Source organism: Agelaius tricolor, unplaced genomic scaffold (genome assembly GCF_023055355.1).
Source record: "Agelaius tricolor isolate 1412-34295 unplaced genomic scaffold, bAgeTri1.0.p SCAF_23, whole genome shotgun sequence".
NCBI classification, from domain to species: domain Eukaryota; kingdom Metazoa; phylum Chordata; class Aves; order Passeriformes; family Icteridae; genus Agelaius; species Agelaius tricolor.
The window spans coordinates 1,862,938-1,884,087 of record NW_027269283.1 but is presented as its reverse complement, the minus strand read 5'-3'; the positions used below and the strand labels follow the sequence as shown (position 1 = coordinate 1,884,087).

The 21,150-nt window shown below is 52.4% G+C and overlaps 1 protein-coding gene across 1 annotated transcript in view; it reads left to right on the top strand.

Annotated features, from left to right (window-relative positions):
- Nucleotides 1-20,726, top strand: part of ACSS2 (acyl-CoA synthetase short chain family member 2) — a 31,856-nt gene extending 11,130 nt beyond the window's left edge. Inside the window, exons 3-18 of the mRNA XM_071447043.1 lie at nt 5,983-6,074; nt 7,186-7,289; nt 7,570-7,642; nt 8,434-8,509; nt 9,391-9,505; nt 12,742-12,879; nt 13,124-13,294; nt 14,082-14,215; nt 14,451-14,583; nt 15,000-15,056; nt 15,321-15,401; nt 15,912-16,020; nt 16,161-16,229; nt 17,479-17,655; nt 18,399-18,473; nt 18,985-20,726. Of these exons, the coding sequence (XP_071303144.1) occupies nt 5,983-6,074; nt 7,186-7,289; nt 7,570-7,642; nt 8,434-8,509; nt 9,391-9,505; nt 12,742-12,879; nt 13,124-13,294; nt 14,082-14,215; nt 14,451-14,583; nt 15,000-15,056; nt 15,321-15,401; nt 15,912-16,020; nt 16,161-16,229; nt 17,479-17,655; nt 18,399-18,473; nt 18,985-19,112 (1,732 nt within the window). The 3' untranslated portion in view covers nt 19,113-20,726. The remainder of the gene's footprint in view (nt 1-5,982; nt 6,075-7,185; nt 7,290-7,569; nt 7,643-8,433; nt 8,510-9,390; nt 9,506-12,741; nt 12,880-13,123; nt 13,295-14,081; nt 14,216-14,450; nt 14,584-14,999; nt 15,057-15,320; nt 15,402-15,911; nt 16,021-16,160; nt 16,230-17,478; nt 17,656-18,398; nt 18,474-18,984) is intronic.
- Nucleotides 20,727-21,150: the final 424 nt, after the last annotated feature.

Here is a 21,150-nt window from a genome sequence, read left to right as displayed (position 1 = left end):
TGATGCATTTGGTTCCATGTTTAGAAGGGATTTTGGGCTCTGAGCATGTTTTAGTTTAGATAGCAACAGAGATGTTCTAGGGCAGACATTCCCACAGTCCCCACCTCTGCTCTGCTGGAGTCACAGAATCACACAATTAACTACACTGGAGAAAACCTTTGAGATCATTGAGTCCCTCTGTGGTTCCCCACTGTGTAAATTGTTCCTGTGACATGGCATCATCTGATAAAGGCTTCTTTCCCTTTTACAACACCTTTTCCAAACTGGGAATCAGTGTTTTCTTAAGGGTGCTTTCCAGTTGGTAAAATGCAGAACCTTTGTCCTGCATTATGAAAAATTGTTTTGTGGGCTGCCATCACATCTGTGCCAGTCAGAAAATGAGAGCTGGTAGGTTTGAGATGGTTTGCTGTGCTCTGAAAATTTATCTTTCAGGTGCCCCCCACCTGTACTTGGTAACTTTGGGTTACTGCTTTTACTCAATCACAGGATGGTTTGGGCTGAAAGAGACTTTAAAGCCCATCCAGTCCCACCCCTGCCATGGCAGGGACACCTTCCACTATCCCAGGGTGCTCCAAACCCTGTCCAGCCTGGCCATGGACACTCCCAGGGATGGAGCAGCCCCAGCTTCTCTGGGCACCCTGTGCCAGGCTCCCATCCTCACAGGGAAGAATTTCTTCCTAATATCCCATCTAAACCTATTCTCTTTCAGTTTAAAGCCATTGTCATTTGCAAAAAGGGAGTGAGTGGTGTGTTCACAGGAGCTTAGAGGAGAAACTTAAATGATCTGCAGCCACTTTGGTCCTCAGTGGGAGCACTTCCAGGGATCAGGAAGGGTTTGGCTTTGTCCTTAGATTGGTTTGGTTGGTGATTTTCTGTTTTTGACTGTACAGATCTGCAGATGGTCTGGCAGATCTTGAAAACTTTGAACACTTCACTTGCTTGGCTTCATTTCCTCTTTTTCTCCTGTACCTCACCTTCTCCATGGTGTTGTCGCCCTTGTAAAGCACAATAATGATCCTCAATTCCCTTGAAAACTGTAATTGCCACTGATGCAGCCTGTGCTTCCTGCTGCTCTGTGCCAATGCTGGGGCAGCTTTGCCTAGGGAGTTGTAATCATCTGTTACTCAAACAAGTAATGCAAATAACTTTTCTTTAGAAATGTGGTGAAAGAGAAGAACCAGACAGTGTTGGTGATTCATTTCCAGGTCAGCTTTGCTTGGTCTGTTTGGGTCTGTTTGCTCTGGGAAGTGTGTCTCCCCATGGCCATTGAGTTCCTGTGCCTCACTTGTGTTTGTCACCCTGCAGCTGAGATGGGCTCAGCTCACTTGGTTGGGTGATGGGTGGGTGAAGCAGACCATGCTTTGCAAAGTCCTGGAGTCAGCTGTGGTGCTTGGCAGAGCACAATAACTTCTTAGCCTGCTTTGGTGCAAATATCCAGGAGAGCATCTGGGCACAGTGTCCCTCTCCCATGCTGCTGCTCTGCATCCCTGACTGCTCCACAGGCTCAGTGCTGGAGCTAAAGGGGCTCTGCAGAAATGATGGCCTGCTCCTCCAGACCACCTTGCCTGCTACACTGTGTATGTACAGCAGTAAATCACTTGCTCACCTGCATGGTGGCTCTAACAGGGAAGCTTAACCTTGATTTACTACCTGGGCATCAGGTGAAACAGCTCTGTGGCTCTGCAGCTCCAAGGTCAAACTCCCAGCTGAGCAGGCAGTCTGTGAGCCCCCTGTAAGTGTGGCAGTGCCACAGAGGTGACAAGTGTTCAGCTTTCCCACCTGGTGTTTTCTTCCTCCCCTGCCTGTGTGGCTTGTCCATGCAGTTCTCTGCTCAGATGCTGGCAGGGTCTGTGCCATGGGCATTGTGTGTGTCACAGCATCTGCTCTAAAGTGGGCAGCTCCTTGTTTTAACTGCTGGCAGAAGGGAGCAGGAAGGTAAGAGCTCTGCAGAGCCTGGGCTGCCTTTCATGTAATGTGTTGACAGGGATCTGTTTTGAGCAGGGCTGGGCACTGCCACCCTGCACACTGCAGTGGTGGTGGTGCCTGATGCCCTTGGGGTATCTGGCCCTGACAAGGATTGGCTGCAGGCAGGTACTAAATTCTCCTCTTTGCAGGAAACTTAACTTTTCTAACAAATGACAATTTCTAGGAGAAGATCTGCCTCAGAGGGGCTCCAGTTGTGCATCTGTGTGTTTAGTTGAAGAACTTGCATTCACTGAGTCAGTGGCTGGTTCAGTGGAGATCTTAAGAGTCACAATGGGTTGGGTTGGAAGGGACCTTAGAGGTCATCTAGTTCTACTCCCTGCCATGGCAGGGACACCTTCCACCATCCCAGGGTGCTCCAAGCCCTGTCCAGCCTGGCCTGGGACACTTCCAGGGATCCAGGGGCAGCCACAGCTGCTCTGGGCACCCTGTGCCAGGGCCTCAGCACCTCACAGGGAAGAATTTCTTCCTTATGTATTCCATATGGCCAAACTTGTCTTTTTCCAGCTGAGAATTCACACAACATGGAATATGTAAAACACAGGCTTCTCAAGTGCTAAAAATCTCAAATGCATTCCTGCCATGAGCCAGATGATGCTGCAAAATTTTGGATTACAATTGCTAAATGTAGGACTTGGTTTGAAGATGAAAAAAATGTCAGACTCACTGTGCTTCACCATGTATTTCATCTAATGATGTGTCTGGGATGGTTGGGGAGTTGAGAATTGGATTTTCCTTTCAGAAGAAGCCTTGCTGTTAGAGCACAGATTGCACATGAACAATCACAGCAGCGCTGCTGCCACCTATTTTCACCAATAGATCTTAAAAAAAATATATGTATTTGGGGAGTGTTGGATTTGGTGGGGTTAGAACTGCGGAGGTGGCACTTTTTCAGAAGAGTGAGGTTTATTTTTGCAGTTTTATTTCTTTTTCAGTTCAATTTGGACAGGGGAGCCCATGTGGGGCACTCAGGGCTGACAGCTCTTGCTTATGTCAGAAGGGCATTGTTGGGAAGCTGCTGCTGGCAGAAGATGGATGCCATGAGTTTACAGGCTCGGTTTTGATGCAGAGAGTACTCAATAGCATGCAAGTGGGCATTTCTTTAAATGCCCTGTCTAAAATCCATCTTTCACTGGGCTTTTGTGCCAGAGCAGAGTCCTGAGCAGTCTGAGTGCTGCTGTAGCCCACTGAGTACAGCTGTGGGCACTCCAGACTATTTTCAGAGACATGGATATGTAAAGCAATTGCCTGCTCTTGGGAGACTGCTCGAGGCCTTGGCTGGAGATGCATTGAAAGGAGGCATCTTGTCCTGTAGAAACAAGGACATGATTTGTTTCCCATTGAACAAAAGGTCTTCTTAAAATCTGAAGCCTGAGGTTTGCCCTGCTGGTGGTAGAGGAGCTGCTTTGCAGTCACGCAAATGGGTGGAAAGGACTTTGAAAAACCCCTGAAAATCCTTGCAAAAGTTTTAACTTCTCTTTGACTCTGCTCTGTGCTTTTCCTGCAGCGCCTTATGCAAGAGGCCTTATCCTGAGTCTGGGTACATTCCTTGGCCTGAATGTCCCTCCAAAACCCTGCCAAGGAGGAGGACCTGGCGTGTTTGAGATGTGCCTCTCCTGTGCAGGGAGAGCAGGAATGTCCCAGCAGTGCCTCATGCCGGTGGCTCAGGGCAGCTCTGTGTCCCTCATGGGCACCGTGTGCAGGGCAGCTCCCCTGAGAACCCCAGCTTGGCTGACCTGCCTGCCTCTCCCCTTGGCTGCCCAGCCCCCAAATAGCACACTGGGCAGCCTGTGATAGCCTTTCCTCCTAATGTGCTCCTCTCTGAGTAAAGGTTGTGATTTGATCCCTTTGCTGGGCCAGAGCACGGACAAAGGGACATCCTTCCTCCCTGCCCTGTTTGTTGAGCTGGGGCTGGCTTACACAGGGCCTGCCTGTGGTGCCCAGCAGACCCCAGTGACCTTCAGGTGAGGGATTAGTGGGAATGCTACAGCTTGCATTTGGAAGCATTCTAATTGCCTTTTAAGAGCTCTTCCATAGCAAGGCTCGTGGCTGAGGGGAGAGCTGCACACAGTGGTCCTGTACATCTGGACACAAGCAGGTTTGCACAGCACCAGCCTTGATGTAGGTGCACAAAGGAAAAGCTGGATGGTGAGGGAAGGCACTCAGTGTGCAGCCAGACACAGCAGAAGCAGATGCTGTTCCTGTGAGCCAGATCAGTTACAGCTGCTCAGCCCAGCACTGGAATCAGCTCTTGCATCTTTGACCTCAAGTAACAGAATGAAAAAGGGAAACTGATTGCCTGGTTTCCCTTTCCTAGCTAAGAGTCCTGCTGTAAGGACCTTGACTAATAGTTCCACATGTCATTTAGCTCAAAGTGGTGCTTCTGGCTGTGATGGGAAAAAGAGAGGAAAATGCTGGGATGTCAAGGCTGAGCTGCCTGCCTTGGACACTGGTTCACATTCCCACACTTTGCTCTAGCTTTGTATTCTTGTGTCTCTCTCCTTTGCTCTTAGAAGGGGCCAAACTTGCATAAAATATCAAGCAGGGAATCACCCTTCCAGCAGCCAGAGGTGAAAAGATTCCCTGTCCTGTGTCAGTGCAGGTGTCCATGGTCCCAGTTGATGCAGAGCACTGTGGAAGCCAGGGGTGTAGCTGGGTATCAAGAGGGATAAGGCAAGTATGTAAGCAGCAGAGCCACAAATGATGATTCAGGTGTAGCCACCGATTTTGGATCCCCTGTTCTACATGGGGCAGGAGCAGAGCTTGTACCAGAGGGACTCTCCCAGCTCTTGTGGTTTCTTCACCAGAGCCATGTCTGCCATTGGAGCATGTGGTCACTGGTGTGAATGACATTATTTACAGCACTACTTGGGAAATTAGGGTGTTGCTGTATGCATTTCTGCATCCCAGAAGCCTTCCCACTGCTTGTGTTGCTGGGAGAAGTGGTTGGTTTTTGCTAGAATTCCATACTTAGTTTTGGAGTGCTCTGTTTGAAATCTTGAAGTGGTGAAGTTTCTGTTTCAGAGCTAGGCAGAGCCTGGCTGCAATCCTGAGGGAGCACATGTGATGGAAGTGCTTCCTGGCCTCTCCCCAGCACCACTGGTGCTTTTCATTTGGCTGCACACACTAAGGGGACACCTTTCCAGAAGCACTGGCAGCTGAGAGTGATGTGATACCCTTGTTCATCTGTGTATCACTGGAGTTTCTGTGCTGGCTGCCTTGGAGAGACCTGCAAAAGTGTCTGTGTCCTTCCAGAGTGTAGGAGACTGCTGTTTCTCCACTGTGAAGTCATGTCAAAATCTTTATGAATCTCCTGATACTTTGGGAGTGCCACCTGATTTGCATGGCTGAAGTGTTGAGTCAAGTGGGGTTTTACTTCAGTAGCAAGTCATTTCCCTGGGGATGTGACATTCCTGTCCCTTGGCTCTCCTGGGCTGCAGGAGCTTGGATTTGGTTCAGAGAGGAGCACAGGGAGAATAAGGCAGAGCAGGCATGACACTGGACAAACACCCATGGGTGTATTTATATATGACCTTGGAAAACAAGACAGGCCTTGGCATCCCATCACAGCCCATCAGATGTCAGGTATTTGGGGGCTGGCTGTTGCTGCACGTTGGGCTGTGTTTCATACTGAGATATCTGCAGGCATGAGCACCCAGGAGAGAGGGAGCCATGCCATAAATCCCAGAGTGCTCCTGAGCCTGTGCACTCTTAGCTTTGGTTCTTTGCTGAGCTTTGGATTCTTCTTGCCTCTCTGAAAGTGCCAGTATTTCCATTTCACACATTCAGTTGCTTTCAGTAGTGATCTACACAGGGCTGGGCACTTTGGACTTGATTTTCCTACTATTAGAGAACTTTAGTTCAGAACTGGATTTCTGGAGTTTGGTTACTCTGTGCTCAGAAGGGCAGGTGAGGACATATCTATTGGCCAGAGCAGTTTTCAGTGTCACTCTTACCTTGAACTGCTGCACAGTAACAAAGATTGTCTTGCTTTTCCAGGGAAGGGAATGAACCTGGGGATTCCACGAAGATCACCTACCGTGAGCTGCTGCACAAAGTGTGCCAGTTTGCCAACGTCCTCCGCAGCCAAGGTACACAGCTGGGCTAGCAGAGCACTGGATGCTGGGGAGGCATTTGGCCAAGGCTTTGGGGATTGGGGTCACTGCTTGTGTGCTTGCCAATCTGTTGGGTAATTCTCATCAATTTGTTCTGCAATGCACAGATTCATTCCTGGCTCTGTCTGTGAAAACTGATCAGTGCCGGTCATATCAGCTGTACAAGGAAGAAATCAGTGTTTAATGATGCTCTGGGGTTTTCCAACAAGCAGTGGGCTCTGGTTACTTTCCTGTTCCCTTCAGGGAGGTAGATGAGAACATGGACTGTTAGTCATCATCTTTCAAGAGCCATAGTGCTTTGTCAGAACCCAAGAAATTCCTCTGGCTGCCCTAGAGGACTTGAGATCCTGTCAGGGAGCTCAGAAACCTTGGCACGGAGCCCAAGACCCCTGTGCCTTTGATTTAGCCCTTGGAAAAAATAATTACCAATCTTGTATGAAGAATTACAAGCCATGAAAGTTTAGGTAGAGTAATAGTGAATTTATCACAAGGTGAAAAATAGATTTTTGAGGTTTTTAGAATGAAGGTTCAGGAGGCAAGATGGAAGAATCTGGGTGTGTCCAGCCTTTCTCCTTCTTCTTCTTGGCCTCCATCTTCTGCTGTGATGTTGGCACTTTTAGATTAGTTTAGAGTAGAAGCTCACTGTCTAACATAGGTGATAGGTATTGGAAAGTAATTGTAAATATTGTACAGGTAGTTTTTAGTTTAACAAGATAACACTGCCTCTGAGATGGGCAGAGTGCTTTGGACTGTCTTGCTGAGCAGACCTCGGCTGGACAGGGGAAAGAATTTTATAGATAAGACGCAATAAACAACCTTGAGAATGAGAACTGAAGAGCTCTGACTCCTTCTTCCACCACCGGGCTGGGAAAAGAGACTTTGTGACACATCTGGGGGTCACTGTGAGCAGCAGAGATCCTGAGAGTGCTTGAAAGGCAAAACCCATGGCTGCTTCAGTTCTAATTGCAGCTGAAGCTTTATTGTGTGCATATAAATGTGGAATTAAAATGATTTATTTCTATATCCTGTTCTTTTGCCATATAATGTGTTCATTTTGAGAAATTCCATGTTCACTTTCCCTCCATAGGGGTGAAGAAAGGAGACCGAGTTTCCATCTACCTGCCAATGATCCTGGAGCTGGTTGTAGCCATGCTTGCCTGTGCCAGGATTGGAGCTCTGCACTCTGTTGTGGTAGGAACAAGCTCTTTGTGCTGCCCTTGGTGCTGAGCTCTGAGGGGAGCAGCTCTTGGTTCGGGAGAGGAGCTGGAAAGATGAGTGCTGACCATGAGATGGATGGAAGCTCAATTAACATGCTGCTGTTTGCCTGCATTAACTGTGCAATGAGCTCCTTTAGCTCTCTCCATCAGTGCCTGTGGTGAATCATTTGCCTTGGGTGAACAGCACAGGAGCTGAGGGCTGTGGGCTGGCTTTCTGTGTGTCCTTGCTGACTCTGCTGTGTGCTCTCTGGCAGTTTGCAGGTTTCTCTGCTGACTCCCTTTGCGAGCGGATCCTGGACTGCGGTTGCTCTCTCCTCATCACAGCAGGTAAAACACATGTCTGAGCAACTCTCTTCCTGTTACCTGCCTGAAAGATCTTTATTTTAAAAGCCTGGAAGTGGAAGAGAGAAAGCCAGTGCCTCAGCTGAGCCTCCCAAAGCGGGTGCAGTGCTGTAGCTGTGCCCAAATGCTGCTTCCCACTCCACACACGTGGTGAAGCCTCTGAGCAGCCCCTCAGTTTGTCCTGTAAAGCTGGATGTCACCAGCTGCTAATAGAATGTTTCCAAACACTTCTCATCCATGTTTCTCCTGAAAATCAGCCAGATGTTTGCAAGATGTATCATGAGGGAGGCCTAATGTAAGAATTCCCACCCTTCCCAGTTTTAAGGACATTTCTGCTGCAGCTCCCGGCCTTGTAAAGCAAAGGATCAAGAGTGTGGCAGTAGTTGCATGTAAGCCACTGCATATCCCCAGCTGTTTTTTCCAAAAGTGCAAGGAACAGTGTTTTTATTAATTCCCATGGATGAAAAGGACCCACTAAACTGCAGTCTGTATTCTGGATGCATTGGATTATTTCCCACAGAATATTCCCAAGAGATTTGCCAGGTCAAACTGGGACCTCTCCCAGGGAAGGAATTCCACCGTGTCTTTTGGCATCTGTTTCTCTGGGCTAATAAAAGGGTGCATTAGGAGAGCTTTCCCATCAGCTGTTTGTCTGCTTCCCCTCACTCCAGTGCATGAGTCTGAAACTCTGCCCTCCTGAAACTGCTTGTTGCTCCAGCTGCCTCAGGCTGCCTTGGCTGGGAAATCCTTCTGACATTTTCCTCACCGTTTTGCAGATGCTTTTTATCGAGGGGACAAACTGGTCAACTTGAAGCAGATTGCAGACGAAGCCATCCGGAAATGTATAGACAAGTAAGTTTGGATTCCCTTCTAGAAAAGGGCATTGCTGCCAGAATCTGCTCCTGCACAAGTGGGAGTTGTCAAAGGTGGGCAGACTCTGCAGCAGGTCTGACACAAACAGTCATCAGATGTTACAGAAAGGGAAATAATCCTGCTGAAATGACTTTGCCAAGCTTACAGACACAGCATCTGTGTAGCTTGTGTGAGACTGAACGTGGGTTTGTGTGTTAGATCAAACATGGAAATTCAGGGCAGATAGTCTGCACATTACAAATTCAAACTCTTTAAGAAAACATAGGTCTTTATGTCTGTAAAATAGGTACCTGGGAGGACAGAAGTGATCCTGAAGCTGGGAGTTAACTGATGGGAGACCGTGTTGATACCCTGAACAGGGTTGAAGGGAAATAAGATCATTCTGTCAGTGTTCTGTAGGCTGTCTTTTCCCTCAGAAGGGGGCAAACACCTACACTTTCCTTGAGGTATAATCAGGCTTTGGAAGCTTTTCCTCCCTCTGAGGCAGTCAGTCATGCCTAGGAGCTGGAGCAGCCACTAACATCTCTTGGTGGGAGGGCTTGTTCCTGGTCACAGGCAGGCAAATTTGGGATTTGTAAGGAATCTCCACAGCAGTGTCCTCAGAGAGAGACTTGTGGGACCCCCAGGAGTCACACCTGATAAATCCCCAGTAAGCTCAGACTGTTTTTGCTGTCTGAGCTGTTCCTGTGGCTGGTGTCATTGGAAATTCATGGAGTACCTGGAGTTTGCATGGCAGCAAATGCTCCAGCCCGACAAAAGGAGCTCCAGGCCCCTGCCCTGCCTCCAGTGCTGCCTGTGAATCCCAGGAAGGGCTGGCTCAGCCCCTGAGCAGCCAGTGTGACAGCTCCTTCTTTTTGCAGGGGATCCTCTCTGAAAAAGTGCATTGTGGTGAAGCACCTGGGCAGGGAAGAGGTAGCAGTGGACGGGACCTGCAGCAAGTCTCCTCCTCTGAAAAGGCTGTGCCAGGAAGTGCAGGTGTGTTCCTGGTGGCATGAGAGGGGGGTTTTATTACCACAGGCCAGAGACCAGCAAATTGATCAGTGCAAAGTCACCTCCACCTCAGTGATTCCCTGGACACTCCTGTTCCTGTTTTCACCCCTCCTTGCTGACGTTGCTGTGTGAGTGGTTGAAAAATGGTTCCTTTTCCTTACCAAGATCTTCTCCCTGCTGCTTCCTTTAACTCCTTCACAAGCTGCCAGCCCACAGGACCCCTGGGTACATCTTCCAAAGCCACTAGGGACAAGATGGCCATTTTCCTCTGCCCAGTACAAGGTTTTTCCTTCCTCACCCTTTGTCTCTCTCCCCTTGTGTGCAGAGCCCAATGCTGTGCTGCACTGCAGCTGTCACAGTGGCAGCAGGAGAGGACACCCAGGAGATTTGTGCTCATGGTGTGAGCTCAGGGCAGCAATCCTCTGCTGAGAGCAGTGCAGGGGCTGTGCAGCTGCCACAGGGACTCTGTCAGCTCTCAGGCTGGGGCTTTCATTTGCAGCTAGAGATGAAAGGATGTGGGCCAGAGGCATGTGGTGAGACAGGGGTGGAAGGAGGAGGTGTCCTGGGGCTGTGGCTGCTTGCTGAGACTGCTGAGCAGCCCTGCTGTGCCCAGCCCTTACCTGCTCCAGAGGTTACTTTCAGCCACCCCACAGCTCCAGATCTTGCCACGTTGTCTTCTGTCCCTCTGTGTTGGGTGATTATTTGCACTGAGTTATCCCCAGGCTGCTGCTGGCTCAGAAATGGGTTGTGTTTGGGGAGTATTTGAGCTTTAGACTCTGCTTTCAGGAGGAGTGGTCTGTGCACATCCCTGGAACAAGAAGTCCATCAGATTCTCTACCTTTGAGTTATTTTCCCTCGTTCAGCTGTGTTCATTTCATTGGGGTGTTGCTCTCTGTTTGACAGCCTGGCCATGTTCCTTGGCCTGCTCTGCCCTTTCTCTTGTGAGAGCAGGGTAGATGCAATGAATGGGAAAACTGGAGCAGATCAGCCTTTCTGTGTGAGGTTTCCCTGGCAGGGTGATTGCAGGGCAGCCTGTCCCTGTGCTGGTTCCAGTAGGTGAGGTGAGGTTTTTGTGCAGAATGTTCTGGGGGAGGCTGCAGGATGTCTCTTACCCTTTGGCTCTCTTTACTCCCCTTGTTTCCATACTTTATTAAGGATTCTTTCCCTCGTGGGTGCATTTTTACAGTTCCATTGGCTTGTGTGAGGCTATTGGATGGTCTGTGGGCTGTGTGCTGGCTCTGTGCCTCTGTTCCCAGCCAGCCATGTGCAGGGGGTGGCCTTGGGGACCTGCCCTGGGGGCAGCTGGTACCCTGGGAAGGTGATGGAAATGGGCAGGCTTCTGCTCAGAGGGCATCTCCTGGCCTGGCCCTGGACCCGAGCATTTTCCAGCCTGCCAGGTGGTGATTTTCCAGCCTTTCCAGCATCCAGGCCTGTGGGCTTCCAGCTCCCTGCCTGCAAAGCCCGGTATGGATCCCCCCCTTCCCAGATTTCACACCCTCTTTGTGGATTTTTAACAGGAAAAAAAGACTGAAAGCTCACAGAGACTCCATCCCAAGGTATTTACACACAGCACTGCCTTCCTCTTTTTGGCACCTCCCTTCTGCTTCCCATGCAGCTCCCCACCTCCCTTAACTGCTCTGGCTGCCCAGCCACACGTGCCCTCCTAACCGTGGTGCCAGCAGCTGCATGGCAGTGACAGAGCCCACCCAGCTTGGCAGAGCTGCCCAGGCCCTGGGCGTGAGTGCAGTGCCAGCAGTGCCTCAGAAACACCCACATGGGTGACCCCTGGGAGTGCAGAGCCACTGGGATGTCAGCATCCAGGCCAGGCTTTGTCTGTCTGCCTTTCAAAAGCAGCTCTCACAATGATCTTCCCTTCATGAGGAGCCTGGCAGGGGGCACCTGCAGCAAACCTGCATCTCCAGAGCCAGCATCTGATCTCCTGCCTCATCCAAGGAGCTGTGACCCCCAGAGCAGGCAGGCAGAGACTCACAGTGCCATGCTCTGACCTCCTCCCTGGGGTCTGGGTGCTAAATCAGGGATCCTTCAAGGAGGGATGCAAGAGAAAACTGCTGGATAGCCTTGGGCTGGTTTACCTGGTGCCTTGCTGGGAGCTTGCTGGTGGCACAGAATTGTGGCAATTGCTTTGCCAGGTAAAACCAGGAGCCTGAGGGTCCATGAAAGCTTTCCAAGTGTGCTCAGTTGTGCCAAACTGTCAAGCAGCTGGTTTCCCCTGCCCATGTGTGTGGGAGCTGTGAGGTCCCAGTGCCTCCAGATGTCTCAAGAACATCTTTAGGGCTGCAGAGAGTCACCATGGGGCTGCTCTCTGTGCACCCCAGCTGAGGGAGCTGTGGTGAGCCTGGCTTTGTGAGGAGGAAATGTGCAGGGCTCTGGGTCAGGTCCTGCCCTCACAGAGATGTGAGAAGTGCAGGTCTGAGGTGAGGCTGGGGCTTGTTCCCTGCCCAGCTTCCCCCAGGCTTCTCTGAGGAAAGGTGAGAAGGTCAGGGGAAGTTAAATCTTGCCCTGAGCTGTGTCACCACCCTGGAGAGGTGGGGAGCCAGAACAACCCTCAGGGTGACCTCTGCCCATCAGCCACAGGTTTGGTGGCTCTGTCACAGCTCTGGCATCTTCAGTCAGCAGTGCTGGATGGCTCTGCATTGGTGCAGTCACTTCTTAGCTGGGTAGCTATTACCTAAAAACCCAGAGAACAGATGTTTTTGGGGGCCTGCAGGGCCAAGCAGTGTGAGCCCACAGTGCTGCTGTTCAACTCGGTCCATGCTGCCATCAGGGTCCCCACAAGGCCTGTGGGACAGGTGGCTGTGGGACAGGTGGCTGTGCTTGCTGCTTGGCTGTAGGGCTGCAGCTCAGGGCAGCCCCACAGGGCAGGAGGAGCCTGGCAGTGGGAACAGCCCAGAGCAGCTGCTGCCAGCCTCTCCTGGCTGCTGCTGCCACCCACGGGGGTTCATCACCATCACCTGTGGTCTGGACACTGCTTCAGACACGGCCTTGCAGCCAGACTGTATTTGAAGGTTTCCCTTGTGGCAGTGGGCTGTGAAAAGGAGCTTTGGGAGTGGGAGCTGCAGCTCTGGTGCATGGTTTGCAGCAGGCTGTGTTGTGAACATCCCCCTCCATGGCCTGTGATGGGGGCAAGGTTTGGGCTGTGCTCCTGATCCCCCCTCTCTTGTTTTTGGACAAGCCTGTTCCCAATCTTGTGCTTTCCTCAGACACCCTGGAACCCAGCCATGGACACGTGGTGGCATGAGCTGGTGGGTGGTGCCAGCACGGAGTGTGAGCCCGAGTGGTGTGACGCCGAGGACGAGCTCTTCATCCTCTACACGAGTGGCTCCACTGGAAAACCCAAGGTGTGCTCCCAGCTCCCTGCACGGCTCAGGCTGAGCCCTGGGGACCCCTCAGCTGGGGGAACTGGTGTGGGGGGAGCTGGGAGGCCCCAGCACAAGGAGGAGACACGGAGGTCTCAGAAAAGGGCTGTGCTGGTCATTCCTGCTCAGCTGCTGTTGGAGTCAGCGATGCTCAGCTGGGCCTGGCAGTGTGAGGGTGATGGTGGGAGCTCACTCACCCTGACTTTTCTGTGCCTTCTCCTTGCAGGGTGTGCTGCACACCGTGGGTGGGTACATGATTTTTGCTGCCACCTCCTTCAAGTACGTGTTTGATTACCAGCCTGAGGATGTGTACTGGTGCACGGCTGACATCGGGTGGATAACGGGCCATTCCTACCTCACCTACGGCCCCCTGGCCAACGGGGCCACCAGCGTGCTGGTGAGTGCCCTGTGCCCCTGGGGGCTGCCACTCCAGGAAAAGGGAGCTGGTGGTGCTGAGCTGCACCCCTGCATTGCTCTGTGCAGGGCTCTGTGAGGAAGGGTGGTGCTCTCCAGGGAGGGCATGATGACTTCTCAGGGGAGTAGTTTGTGTGGGGCTTTTTCTACAAACATTTCTGTAGTTTTTCAAACTGTGTCAAACTGCTCCCCTGTTTCTTTCCCATAAAAGTACAAGCCTTGTGTACCAATGAAGTCAGGGCTGCTCTGACTTAATGCAAAAATTCAATCAGGGAGTGATGTTTTCCCTGCTGACGCTGATTTCACAACTTGTTGTTTAACTCCTGTGCCTGTATCTCTCTTGGCAGTGTAACAGATCAGGGAGCCAGAGACCTGTGCCCAAGAATCCCCAGGGAAATGCAAGCAGGAAAATCACTGTTATGTTGGGGGAGGCCTTTTGGGGGTTCTTGGTACTTTGGGTTGTGATTCTGTCACAGTGTTTGGATCTCTTGCCCTTTGCCACGAGGGCAGGGTCAGTTGGGCTGGTGGGACTGTGTCACTGTGGTGGCCACCCAAGTGCCTGTGCTGCAAGGGGGTGTCAGGGGACATCTGCTAGGCTGAGGGGGGATGCCATCTGCCCAGTGAGGGATTCTGGACCCGGGCCGGTTTCACTGTGTACCCCTATAAGCACATGCTGGGTCCAGCTGCTGTTTGGCTCCTCCTGCTTGAGCAGGTGCTGCAGGTGGGGAGCAGTGAGGAACAGCTGTGTCACTGCTCTGTCTCCTGCTCAGTTTGAAGGCGTCCCCACCTACCCAGATGTTGGCAGGATGTGGAGCATCATTGACAAGTACAAGGTGACCAAGTTCTACACAGCACCCACGGCCATCCGCCTGCTGATGAAGTACGGCGAGGAGCCCGTCAAAAAGTGAGTGCCAGTCCCAGGGGAAGGAGGATGTTGGCTTTGCACAGCAGGCTTGACTGGGAGATGCCAAAATGACCCAGGTCTCCTCTCCTCCCCTGTGGAACATTGCTGAGAAATCTCTGACCTGTACCTGGAAGGTGCATTTTGGGTAGCCCAGGGGTTCCTCCAGGCTCTGCTGTGTAGCAGGCTCACAGCTCCATAACCTGCTGAGCCCCTGCCAGCCCCCTCCTCTCTGCAGGCACAGCAGGAAGTCCCTGAAGGTGCTGGGGACCGTGGGTGAGCCCATCAACCCCGAGGCCTGGCTGTGGTACTACCGTGTGGTGGGAGAGGAGAGGTGCCCCATTGTGGACACCTTCTGGCAGACAGAGACGGTGAGTCCTTGCTGGGTGTCCCTGGCACCTCTCTGTCCCTTGTGCTCCCTGCAGGGCCTCCTTGCAGCATTCCCATAGTGGGGTCTGTGGGGTCTGTTTGTTTGGTCTGCCCAGGAAACTCCTAATGTGCTCCTTCTCTTCCTATCCTGCAGCTCAGGCAGGCTCCAAAAGGAGAAACCTTCCTATCTCAAAGGTCTCTTCCTGACTCTGCTCTGGCCACTGCTCTCTTTCCTCTCTCTCTCTCTCCATCGGCTCTAAATCTGTGCCCAGATTCCCCATCCACTGCCATATCCTTCCCAGGGCCCACACCTCTCTTGAGTAGCCCTGCCTGGGATGTGCTGTTCCTAGAGCTGATGGCACAGCTGTGGGATGGGCTGGCATGGCCCAACCTCACTGGGTTTTGTCTCTCTTTGCAGGGAGGCCACATGCTGACACCCCTTCCTGCTGCCACCCCCATGAAGCCAGGCTCTGCCGTGAGTACTTGTGTTCTCCTCCCCAGGAGCCTCAGCAGGGCCCTGGCTGTGCCATGGCTGTGCCATGGCTGGGTGGTTGCAGCCTGCCAGGGGCTGGGGGACAGTGGTTCCTATGGGGGAGGTGACCACCACCCAAAATCCCAGGCCCCATGTACCACAGCTCTCCAAAGCTGCCCTTGCCCTGCCTCCCACTCCCTCTGGTTAATGCGGGTCTAATGCAGGGATTCATCTCCATCTCTCCTTTCTCCCTGGTCCTCATGGCAGACATTCCCCTTTTTTGGTGTGGTCCCTGCCATCCTGAGCGATTCGGGGGAAGAGCTGGAAGGAGAAGCAGAAGGTTACCTGGTAAGGAAGGGCTGATCTTCCCCACCCTCCTTTGTCCATTCCCTGTGAGCTCTGGGACATTCCTGGTAGAATACCCACATCTTTTGGCCCAGGGAAGGGGTAGAGTCACCATCCCTGGAAGTGTTCAAAAAATGTGTGGAAGTGGAACTTGAGGACATGGTGAATGTTGGTGATGGTTGGACTTTTCCAACCTTAAAAAATTTGTGATTCTGCCTCCACTAACTCTGGTCCCCACACCCTTGGGTGGTGGGAACTCCCTCCAAGGCCATAACTATGGGAGCTTTTGCAGCTGATCACTAAATACACATGTGGGCAAGGCAGGAGGATGGGAACAACAGCTCAGCCAAGCTCCTTCCCCCTGGCCAAAGCTGGTGGGACTTTCCCAGTGGATCAGCACTGCCAGCAAGTGTCTGAGTGCTGTTGATGGCTGCCTGACATCTCTCTCCCCGTGGTGCAAGCCTGGGTTGTTGCTTTGGCTGCCACTGCCCAGCTGTGTGTGTCTCACCCCAGGTGTTTAAGCAGCCCTGGCCAGGGATCATGCGCACGCTCTACGGAAAGCACCAGCAGTTTGAAACCATTTACTTCCAGAAGTTCCCTGGGTACTACGTGACAGGAGATGGTAAGGGGCTGCAGGCTGCTGTGGTCACAGGGGCCTGGGGACAGCAGTGGGAATCTTGCCCTGTCCTGCCCTCAGAGTCCCTTATCAGTTGCTCTGAGAGCTGGCACTGCTGCCTCACACTCATTTCTGGCTATTTTTAGGTTGCAGAAGAGATAAAGATGGTTATTACTGGATCACAGGGCGAATTGATGACATGTTGAATGTTTCTGGTAAGAAAGAGTTTTGTCTTCAGTGGGGACCAATGTGCTTTGTGACACTTCTGCATCCATTTCAAAAGCCACCTTCTTTATGGGGATGGTTCTGCACCTGTGATTCTGCTCAGCACCTTGTCCTCAAGGTGGATCCAGTTTCTGGGTCAGGGTTATTTAAGGGACACACAAGCCTGAGACTTGGTAACTTCCTGCACCATTTTCTCTGGAGACAAAGCCTTGGAAGGAAGGAACCTTCTGTAACCAGCCAGGACACCTTGCTGAAGGATTTAGGGCCACAGGGAATCACAGAGTTTGGGCAGGACCATGGGGTTGCTAATCCAACCTGCTGCTCCATGGAGGGCTCACTTCAAAGCTGGATCAGGCTGCTCAGAGCTCTGAAGATTCTCCCACCTCTCTCAACTGAGTCTTTGAGATTCAGCTGCTTCTCAGCCCATCATTTTCCATGTAATCTGTTTATAGCTCCCTCCCTCCTTTCCTGGAACCTGTATCCTCCAGGGATGGATGTCCTGCTGGCTCTGAGGTGCTGCTTTACTTGTCCCTGGGTCAAATTAGATCCTTTCACCTGACCAGCAGTGCCTGATTCTCCGCCAACTGATCTCATTCTGGGAGTTGACCACTTTGCTGTAGCTTTCTGTGGCAGCAGTGCTGGGGTGGAAGGTCAGAGCACAGGTACAGGAGCAGAGGTGTGCAGGACTGAGTTGTGCCCCTGCCCCAGGATGTGGAGTGTCACTGCCCCTCCCCACAGCACTGGGCTGGAGCCTGGACTCTGCAGATCCAACCTCTTGCTCTGCACCTCCAGCTGACCATGTGGGCAGGTCTCCTCTTGGCAAATCCAGCTCCTCCTCAGCCTGTGCCTTGGAAAGGCATCACTGTGAACTGTTGATGATCTGTTCCAGAAAGAAGCCTAAAGGTGGGAGGGGGAACAGCCAAGGGAGGTGGTCTCTGCAGGTGGGTGACACCTGGCAGCTTCCAGAGCACTGTGGAAATGAGTGTCACTGTTGGCCTTTCCCAAGCACATCAAACTGATGCTCTCAGATCTGTAGTTTAGGGCCTTTTACAGCCTCAGGCCTCTTGCTGCAGGTCTGTAAAGCTTTGTCCCCGCCTTGTTTGCAGGTCTGTAAAGCTTTGTCTCCCCCTTGTTTGCAGGTCTGTAAAGCTTTGTCCCCCCCCTTGTTTGCAGGTCTGTAAAGCTTTGTCCCCCCCTTGTTTGCAGGTCTGTAAAGCTTTGTCCCCCCCTTGTTTGCAGGCCACTTGCTGAGCACGGCGGAGGTGGAGTCAGCCCTGGTGGAGCACCCGGCGGTGGCCGAGGCTGCCGTGGTCAGCCACCCCCACCCCCTGAAGGGAGAGTGCCTCTACTGCTTTGTGACCCTGAGAGAGGGCTACGAGTTCAGCAAGAACCTCACAGATGAGCTCAAAAAACAAGGTAGCAACAGGCAAATACTGGGGAGCAGGGAGGGGGAGGACAGGTGCTGGAGGGGTTAAAGGCTTGGGTGCTTGCCTGTGTCTGGGGAATGCAGTGTGGACAAGTGCCACAAGGTGCCTCTTGATTACACAGCAGGCTGACAAAGACTAAAATTAGTTCTTCCAGCCTTTGGCTGCTCATGTGATGCCATCTCTGCCTCGTGGGAGCTGGCAGCCCTGTGAGGACCTGGGGTGCTCAGCAGGCTTTTGTTTGCAGCAGGGCTTTCCCTGGCAGACTGGGCCATCCTGAGAGGATTATGGGGTTGCTTTAGGGTGATGCTCTGGGTGTTTGTGCTCTGCTCTCAAGGAGCTGTTTCACTGCAAACTGCAGCATTGAATACACCAAACAGACCCATGGCAGCTTCTTCTCTGGAGGAACCCAAGAGTGAATTTGAATCAATCCTTGCTCTGTCAAAATGATCATGGTGTTGGTTGTAACTGTTAGGGAGGTCTCTGGAAGATGGAGGGACTGAAGAAATGAGTACTCTCAGTGTTGGGGAGGTGTGCTTTTGGCTCTGTTGGCATTGCAGGTCTTCTTGTCCCCTCCCACTGTGTGGAGGCTCAGGTGCAGCAGCCCCAGGCACTGCCCTGCCAGGTGTCCCAGGAGCTGGGCTTTGTGTCTTTAACCTTCTGTCCTTCTGTCATGGAAAGGATGTGTGGCTTCTCCTCATCCCTACAATGAAAATCTCTTCTTTTTTTTTGCAGTCAGAGAAAAAATTGGGCCCATAGCAACACCTGATTACATCCAGTACGCCCCCAGCCTGCCCAAAACCCGCTCAGGTGAGTTCCAGAGCTGGTGCTGGGCAGGACTGGACAGTTCCTGCCAGTGGAAGTTGAGCAGCCCTGCTCTGCTTGTCCAGGGCTGCTCAGATGAGGGGAGGTACAAGCTCAGGGTGAGCAGGACGTGCAGGTCTGGTACTTCCACTTCTGCTAAGGATGCTGGAGATCCTGACTCCTGGGGAGAGGGACTTCTTATATGGACAGATAATGAAGGACAAGGGGTGATGGTTTTCAACTGGTGGAAGGCAGGTGTACATTAAAGAGACATGAGGAAGGGATTGTACCCTGTGAGGGTGGGCAGGCCCTGGCACAGGGTGCCCAGAGCAGCTGTGGCTGCTCCTGGATCCCTGGAAATGCCCAAGGCCAGGTTGGATGGGGCTTGGAGCAGCCTGGGACAGTGGAAGCTGTTCCTGCCCATGGCAGGGGCTTGGAAAGAGATGATCTTTAAGGTCTTTTCCAACCAGACCATCCAGGGATTCTGACTGCTTCCCTTTCTTGGCTATCATTACAGGAAAGATCACCAGACGGATATTGAGGAAGATTGCCAAAAATGACCAAGATCTGGGGGACATCTCCACCTTGGCAGACCCGGGCATCATCACACAGCTTTTCAACAGCAGATGTGACACTAAGCAGTAGCAGCAGGACCTGTTCCTGCTGAGCAGAACAGTGGCAGTGGCATCTGATGAGCAGGTCCCTCCAACAGCCACTGCCTGCCCGGGAAGGAAACCTTCACCTGTTGAATTGAATGTACCAATGGTAGGAACGAGGAGAGTCTGGCTCTGGAGAGGCCGTGTCCATGCCCTGGATGAGGTGTCTGTCATGTTCCAGATGGATGTCACACATCTGAGGGTCAGCCTGGTGCACAGAGGGACTCATCCTCCTCCTTTTTCAGCACCTCGTTCTTGATTTTAATTTAATTTGGGGGGGTCGGGGAGAGGGTGTTAATTTACTTATGTCTGGAGGGGCCCTGGCACCTTGTGCACAGTGGGAAGGAGCTTTGGGGGTTGCAGGGGAAGTGATGCTGGAGTTACTCAATGCAGGCAGGCCTGGGAGGGGCATCCACCACTGCCCACAGAGCAGCTGAGCTTCCTTTTGTGCTTGGAGTGCTGCAGGAGCACTGCAGCAGCCACACCATCACTGCACGGCTGTGCTCACCCTGCATCCACTGGCCTGCTGCTAGCACAGCTTCCTGCAGCCTGCAGGGCAGTGGGGCAAGGCTCCAGGGAGCTCTGGGCTTTAAACAGGTTTTTTGGGGCAATCTGATACCAAGATCTGCTGCTCCTCACTGTGTGGTGCCAGCTGGTGCATTGTCCCCAGTCCAGGGTCCTTCACTGGCCATGACACCACAGGGAGCCAGCAAGGGAAAAGCCTTGGTGTGACATTTCCATGGAGCCCCAGTTTCTCCAGCCCTGCTGGACCAGCTCACAGCTGAAGCAGAGCTGGAGCAGCTGGATGCTCCTTTTGTGTCCTGGGGGAAGATGGAGAGGAAATGGAGCCTGGCAGAGGCACCTTTCTCATGGCACCATGAGCACTGGCTACAGCAGAGAAACCAAGGCAGGCAGGGCTGTGGGAGTCCTACTCATTTCCTCATCAGGAGAAAATGGTGGGAGATGTTTAAAGTCAGTGTTTGCTTAAATCTGACCTAAGGATGATGAGACCTAAAGGCCCACAACCCTTTTCCCCAAGAGCCTTGACCACCACCAGGGTCCTGCCAAAGCCATCCTTCCTCCAGTGAAGGTCCTTTAACTCCAGCCAGGGCTGAGCTGGGGCTCATACCTCCTTTGCAATGTCTATGAAACCTGCATGTGAACTCTTTGATTTTGCACTTAAACCAAAGGAGAGCTGGGCTTTAAAACTTGCTGCAACAGCTGTTTTGGGGAGTGCCAGTGACCAGGGATTACCTGCAACCTGAGCTGACCTGGGGCTGGAAAGGAGGAGCAGCTGCCTCTGGGTCAGGCTGCTCAGGGCAGGTGTTGGGGTGCTCTGCTGCACTGTTGGCCAAGTCCCAAATCTCACTTGTTACCTGCTGCTCTCACTGGCACAGCACCTGTGTCACCTGTAACCTCGGTGCCTGCCTGTGTCCCATGTGCCCCCACAGCTCTGTACCACTGGATTGTGCCACCTTGGTGACAAGGATTCCTACATCATCGTTCCTCCTGTTACTACTCTTTGTCAGCTATGTCATTTTGGCTGGAAAACAGCAAGAATTTAATGCAGAATGGAATAAAATTCAAGAAAACAAAATGGAAACAGGCTTGGAGTGTGTGTGGGTGGTGCTTGTGTGCTGAGTCCAGGGTGCTCAGTGCAGTTGGAGTGGCCTTGCCAGAAACCAGGACTGCATTTTGGGATGGGCAGGGGCAGGTTCCTGCCAGCATGGTGTTTTTCCATGGACTGGGATTCACTGTGGCTGGCTGTGCTGCCTCCAGGCCTGCAGCCCGTACCTCAGTTTCTCCCTGCTCTCCAGCCAGTGCTGCTTATGGAAAGCACAGGTCAGTGTGACACCCACATGGGACCCACCCCCTCATGCAGCAGAGAGCTGGGTGAGGAGGTTCAGGGCTGTCAGCACAGCTCAGGGCTGCCTCACCTCCACCCCAGGCCTGCTCCCCTTCAAGGCACAGCCATGGATCTCTGCACACCTGGCCAGGTGTGCCCCTGGGCTCGGACAAACGTGGCA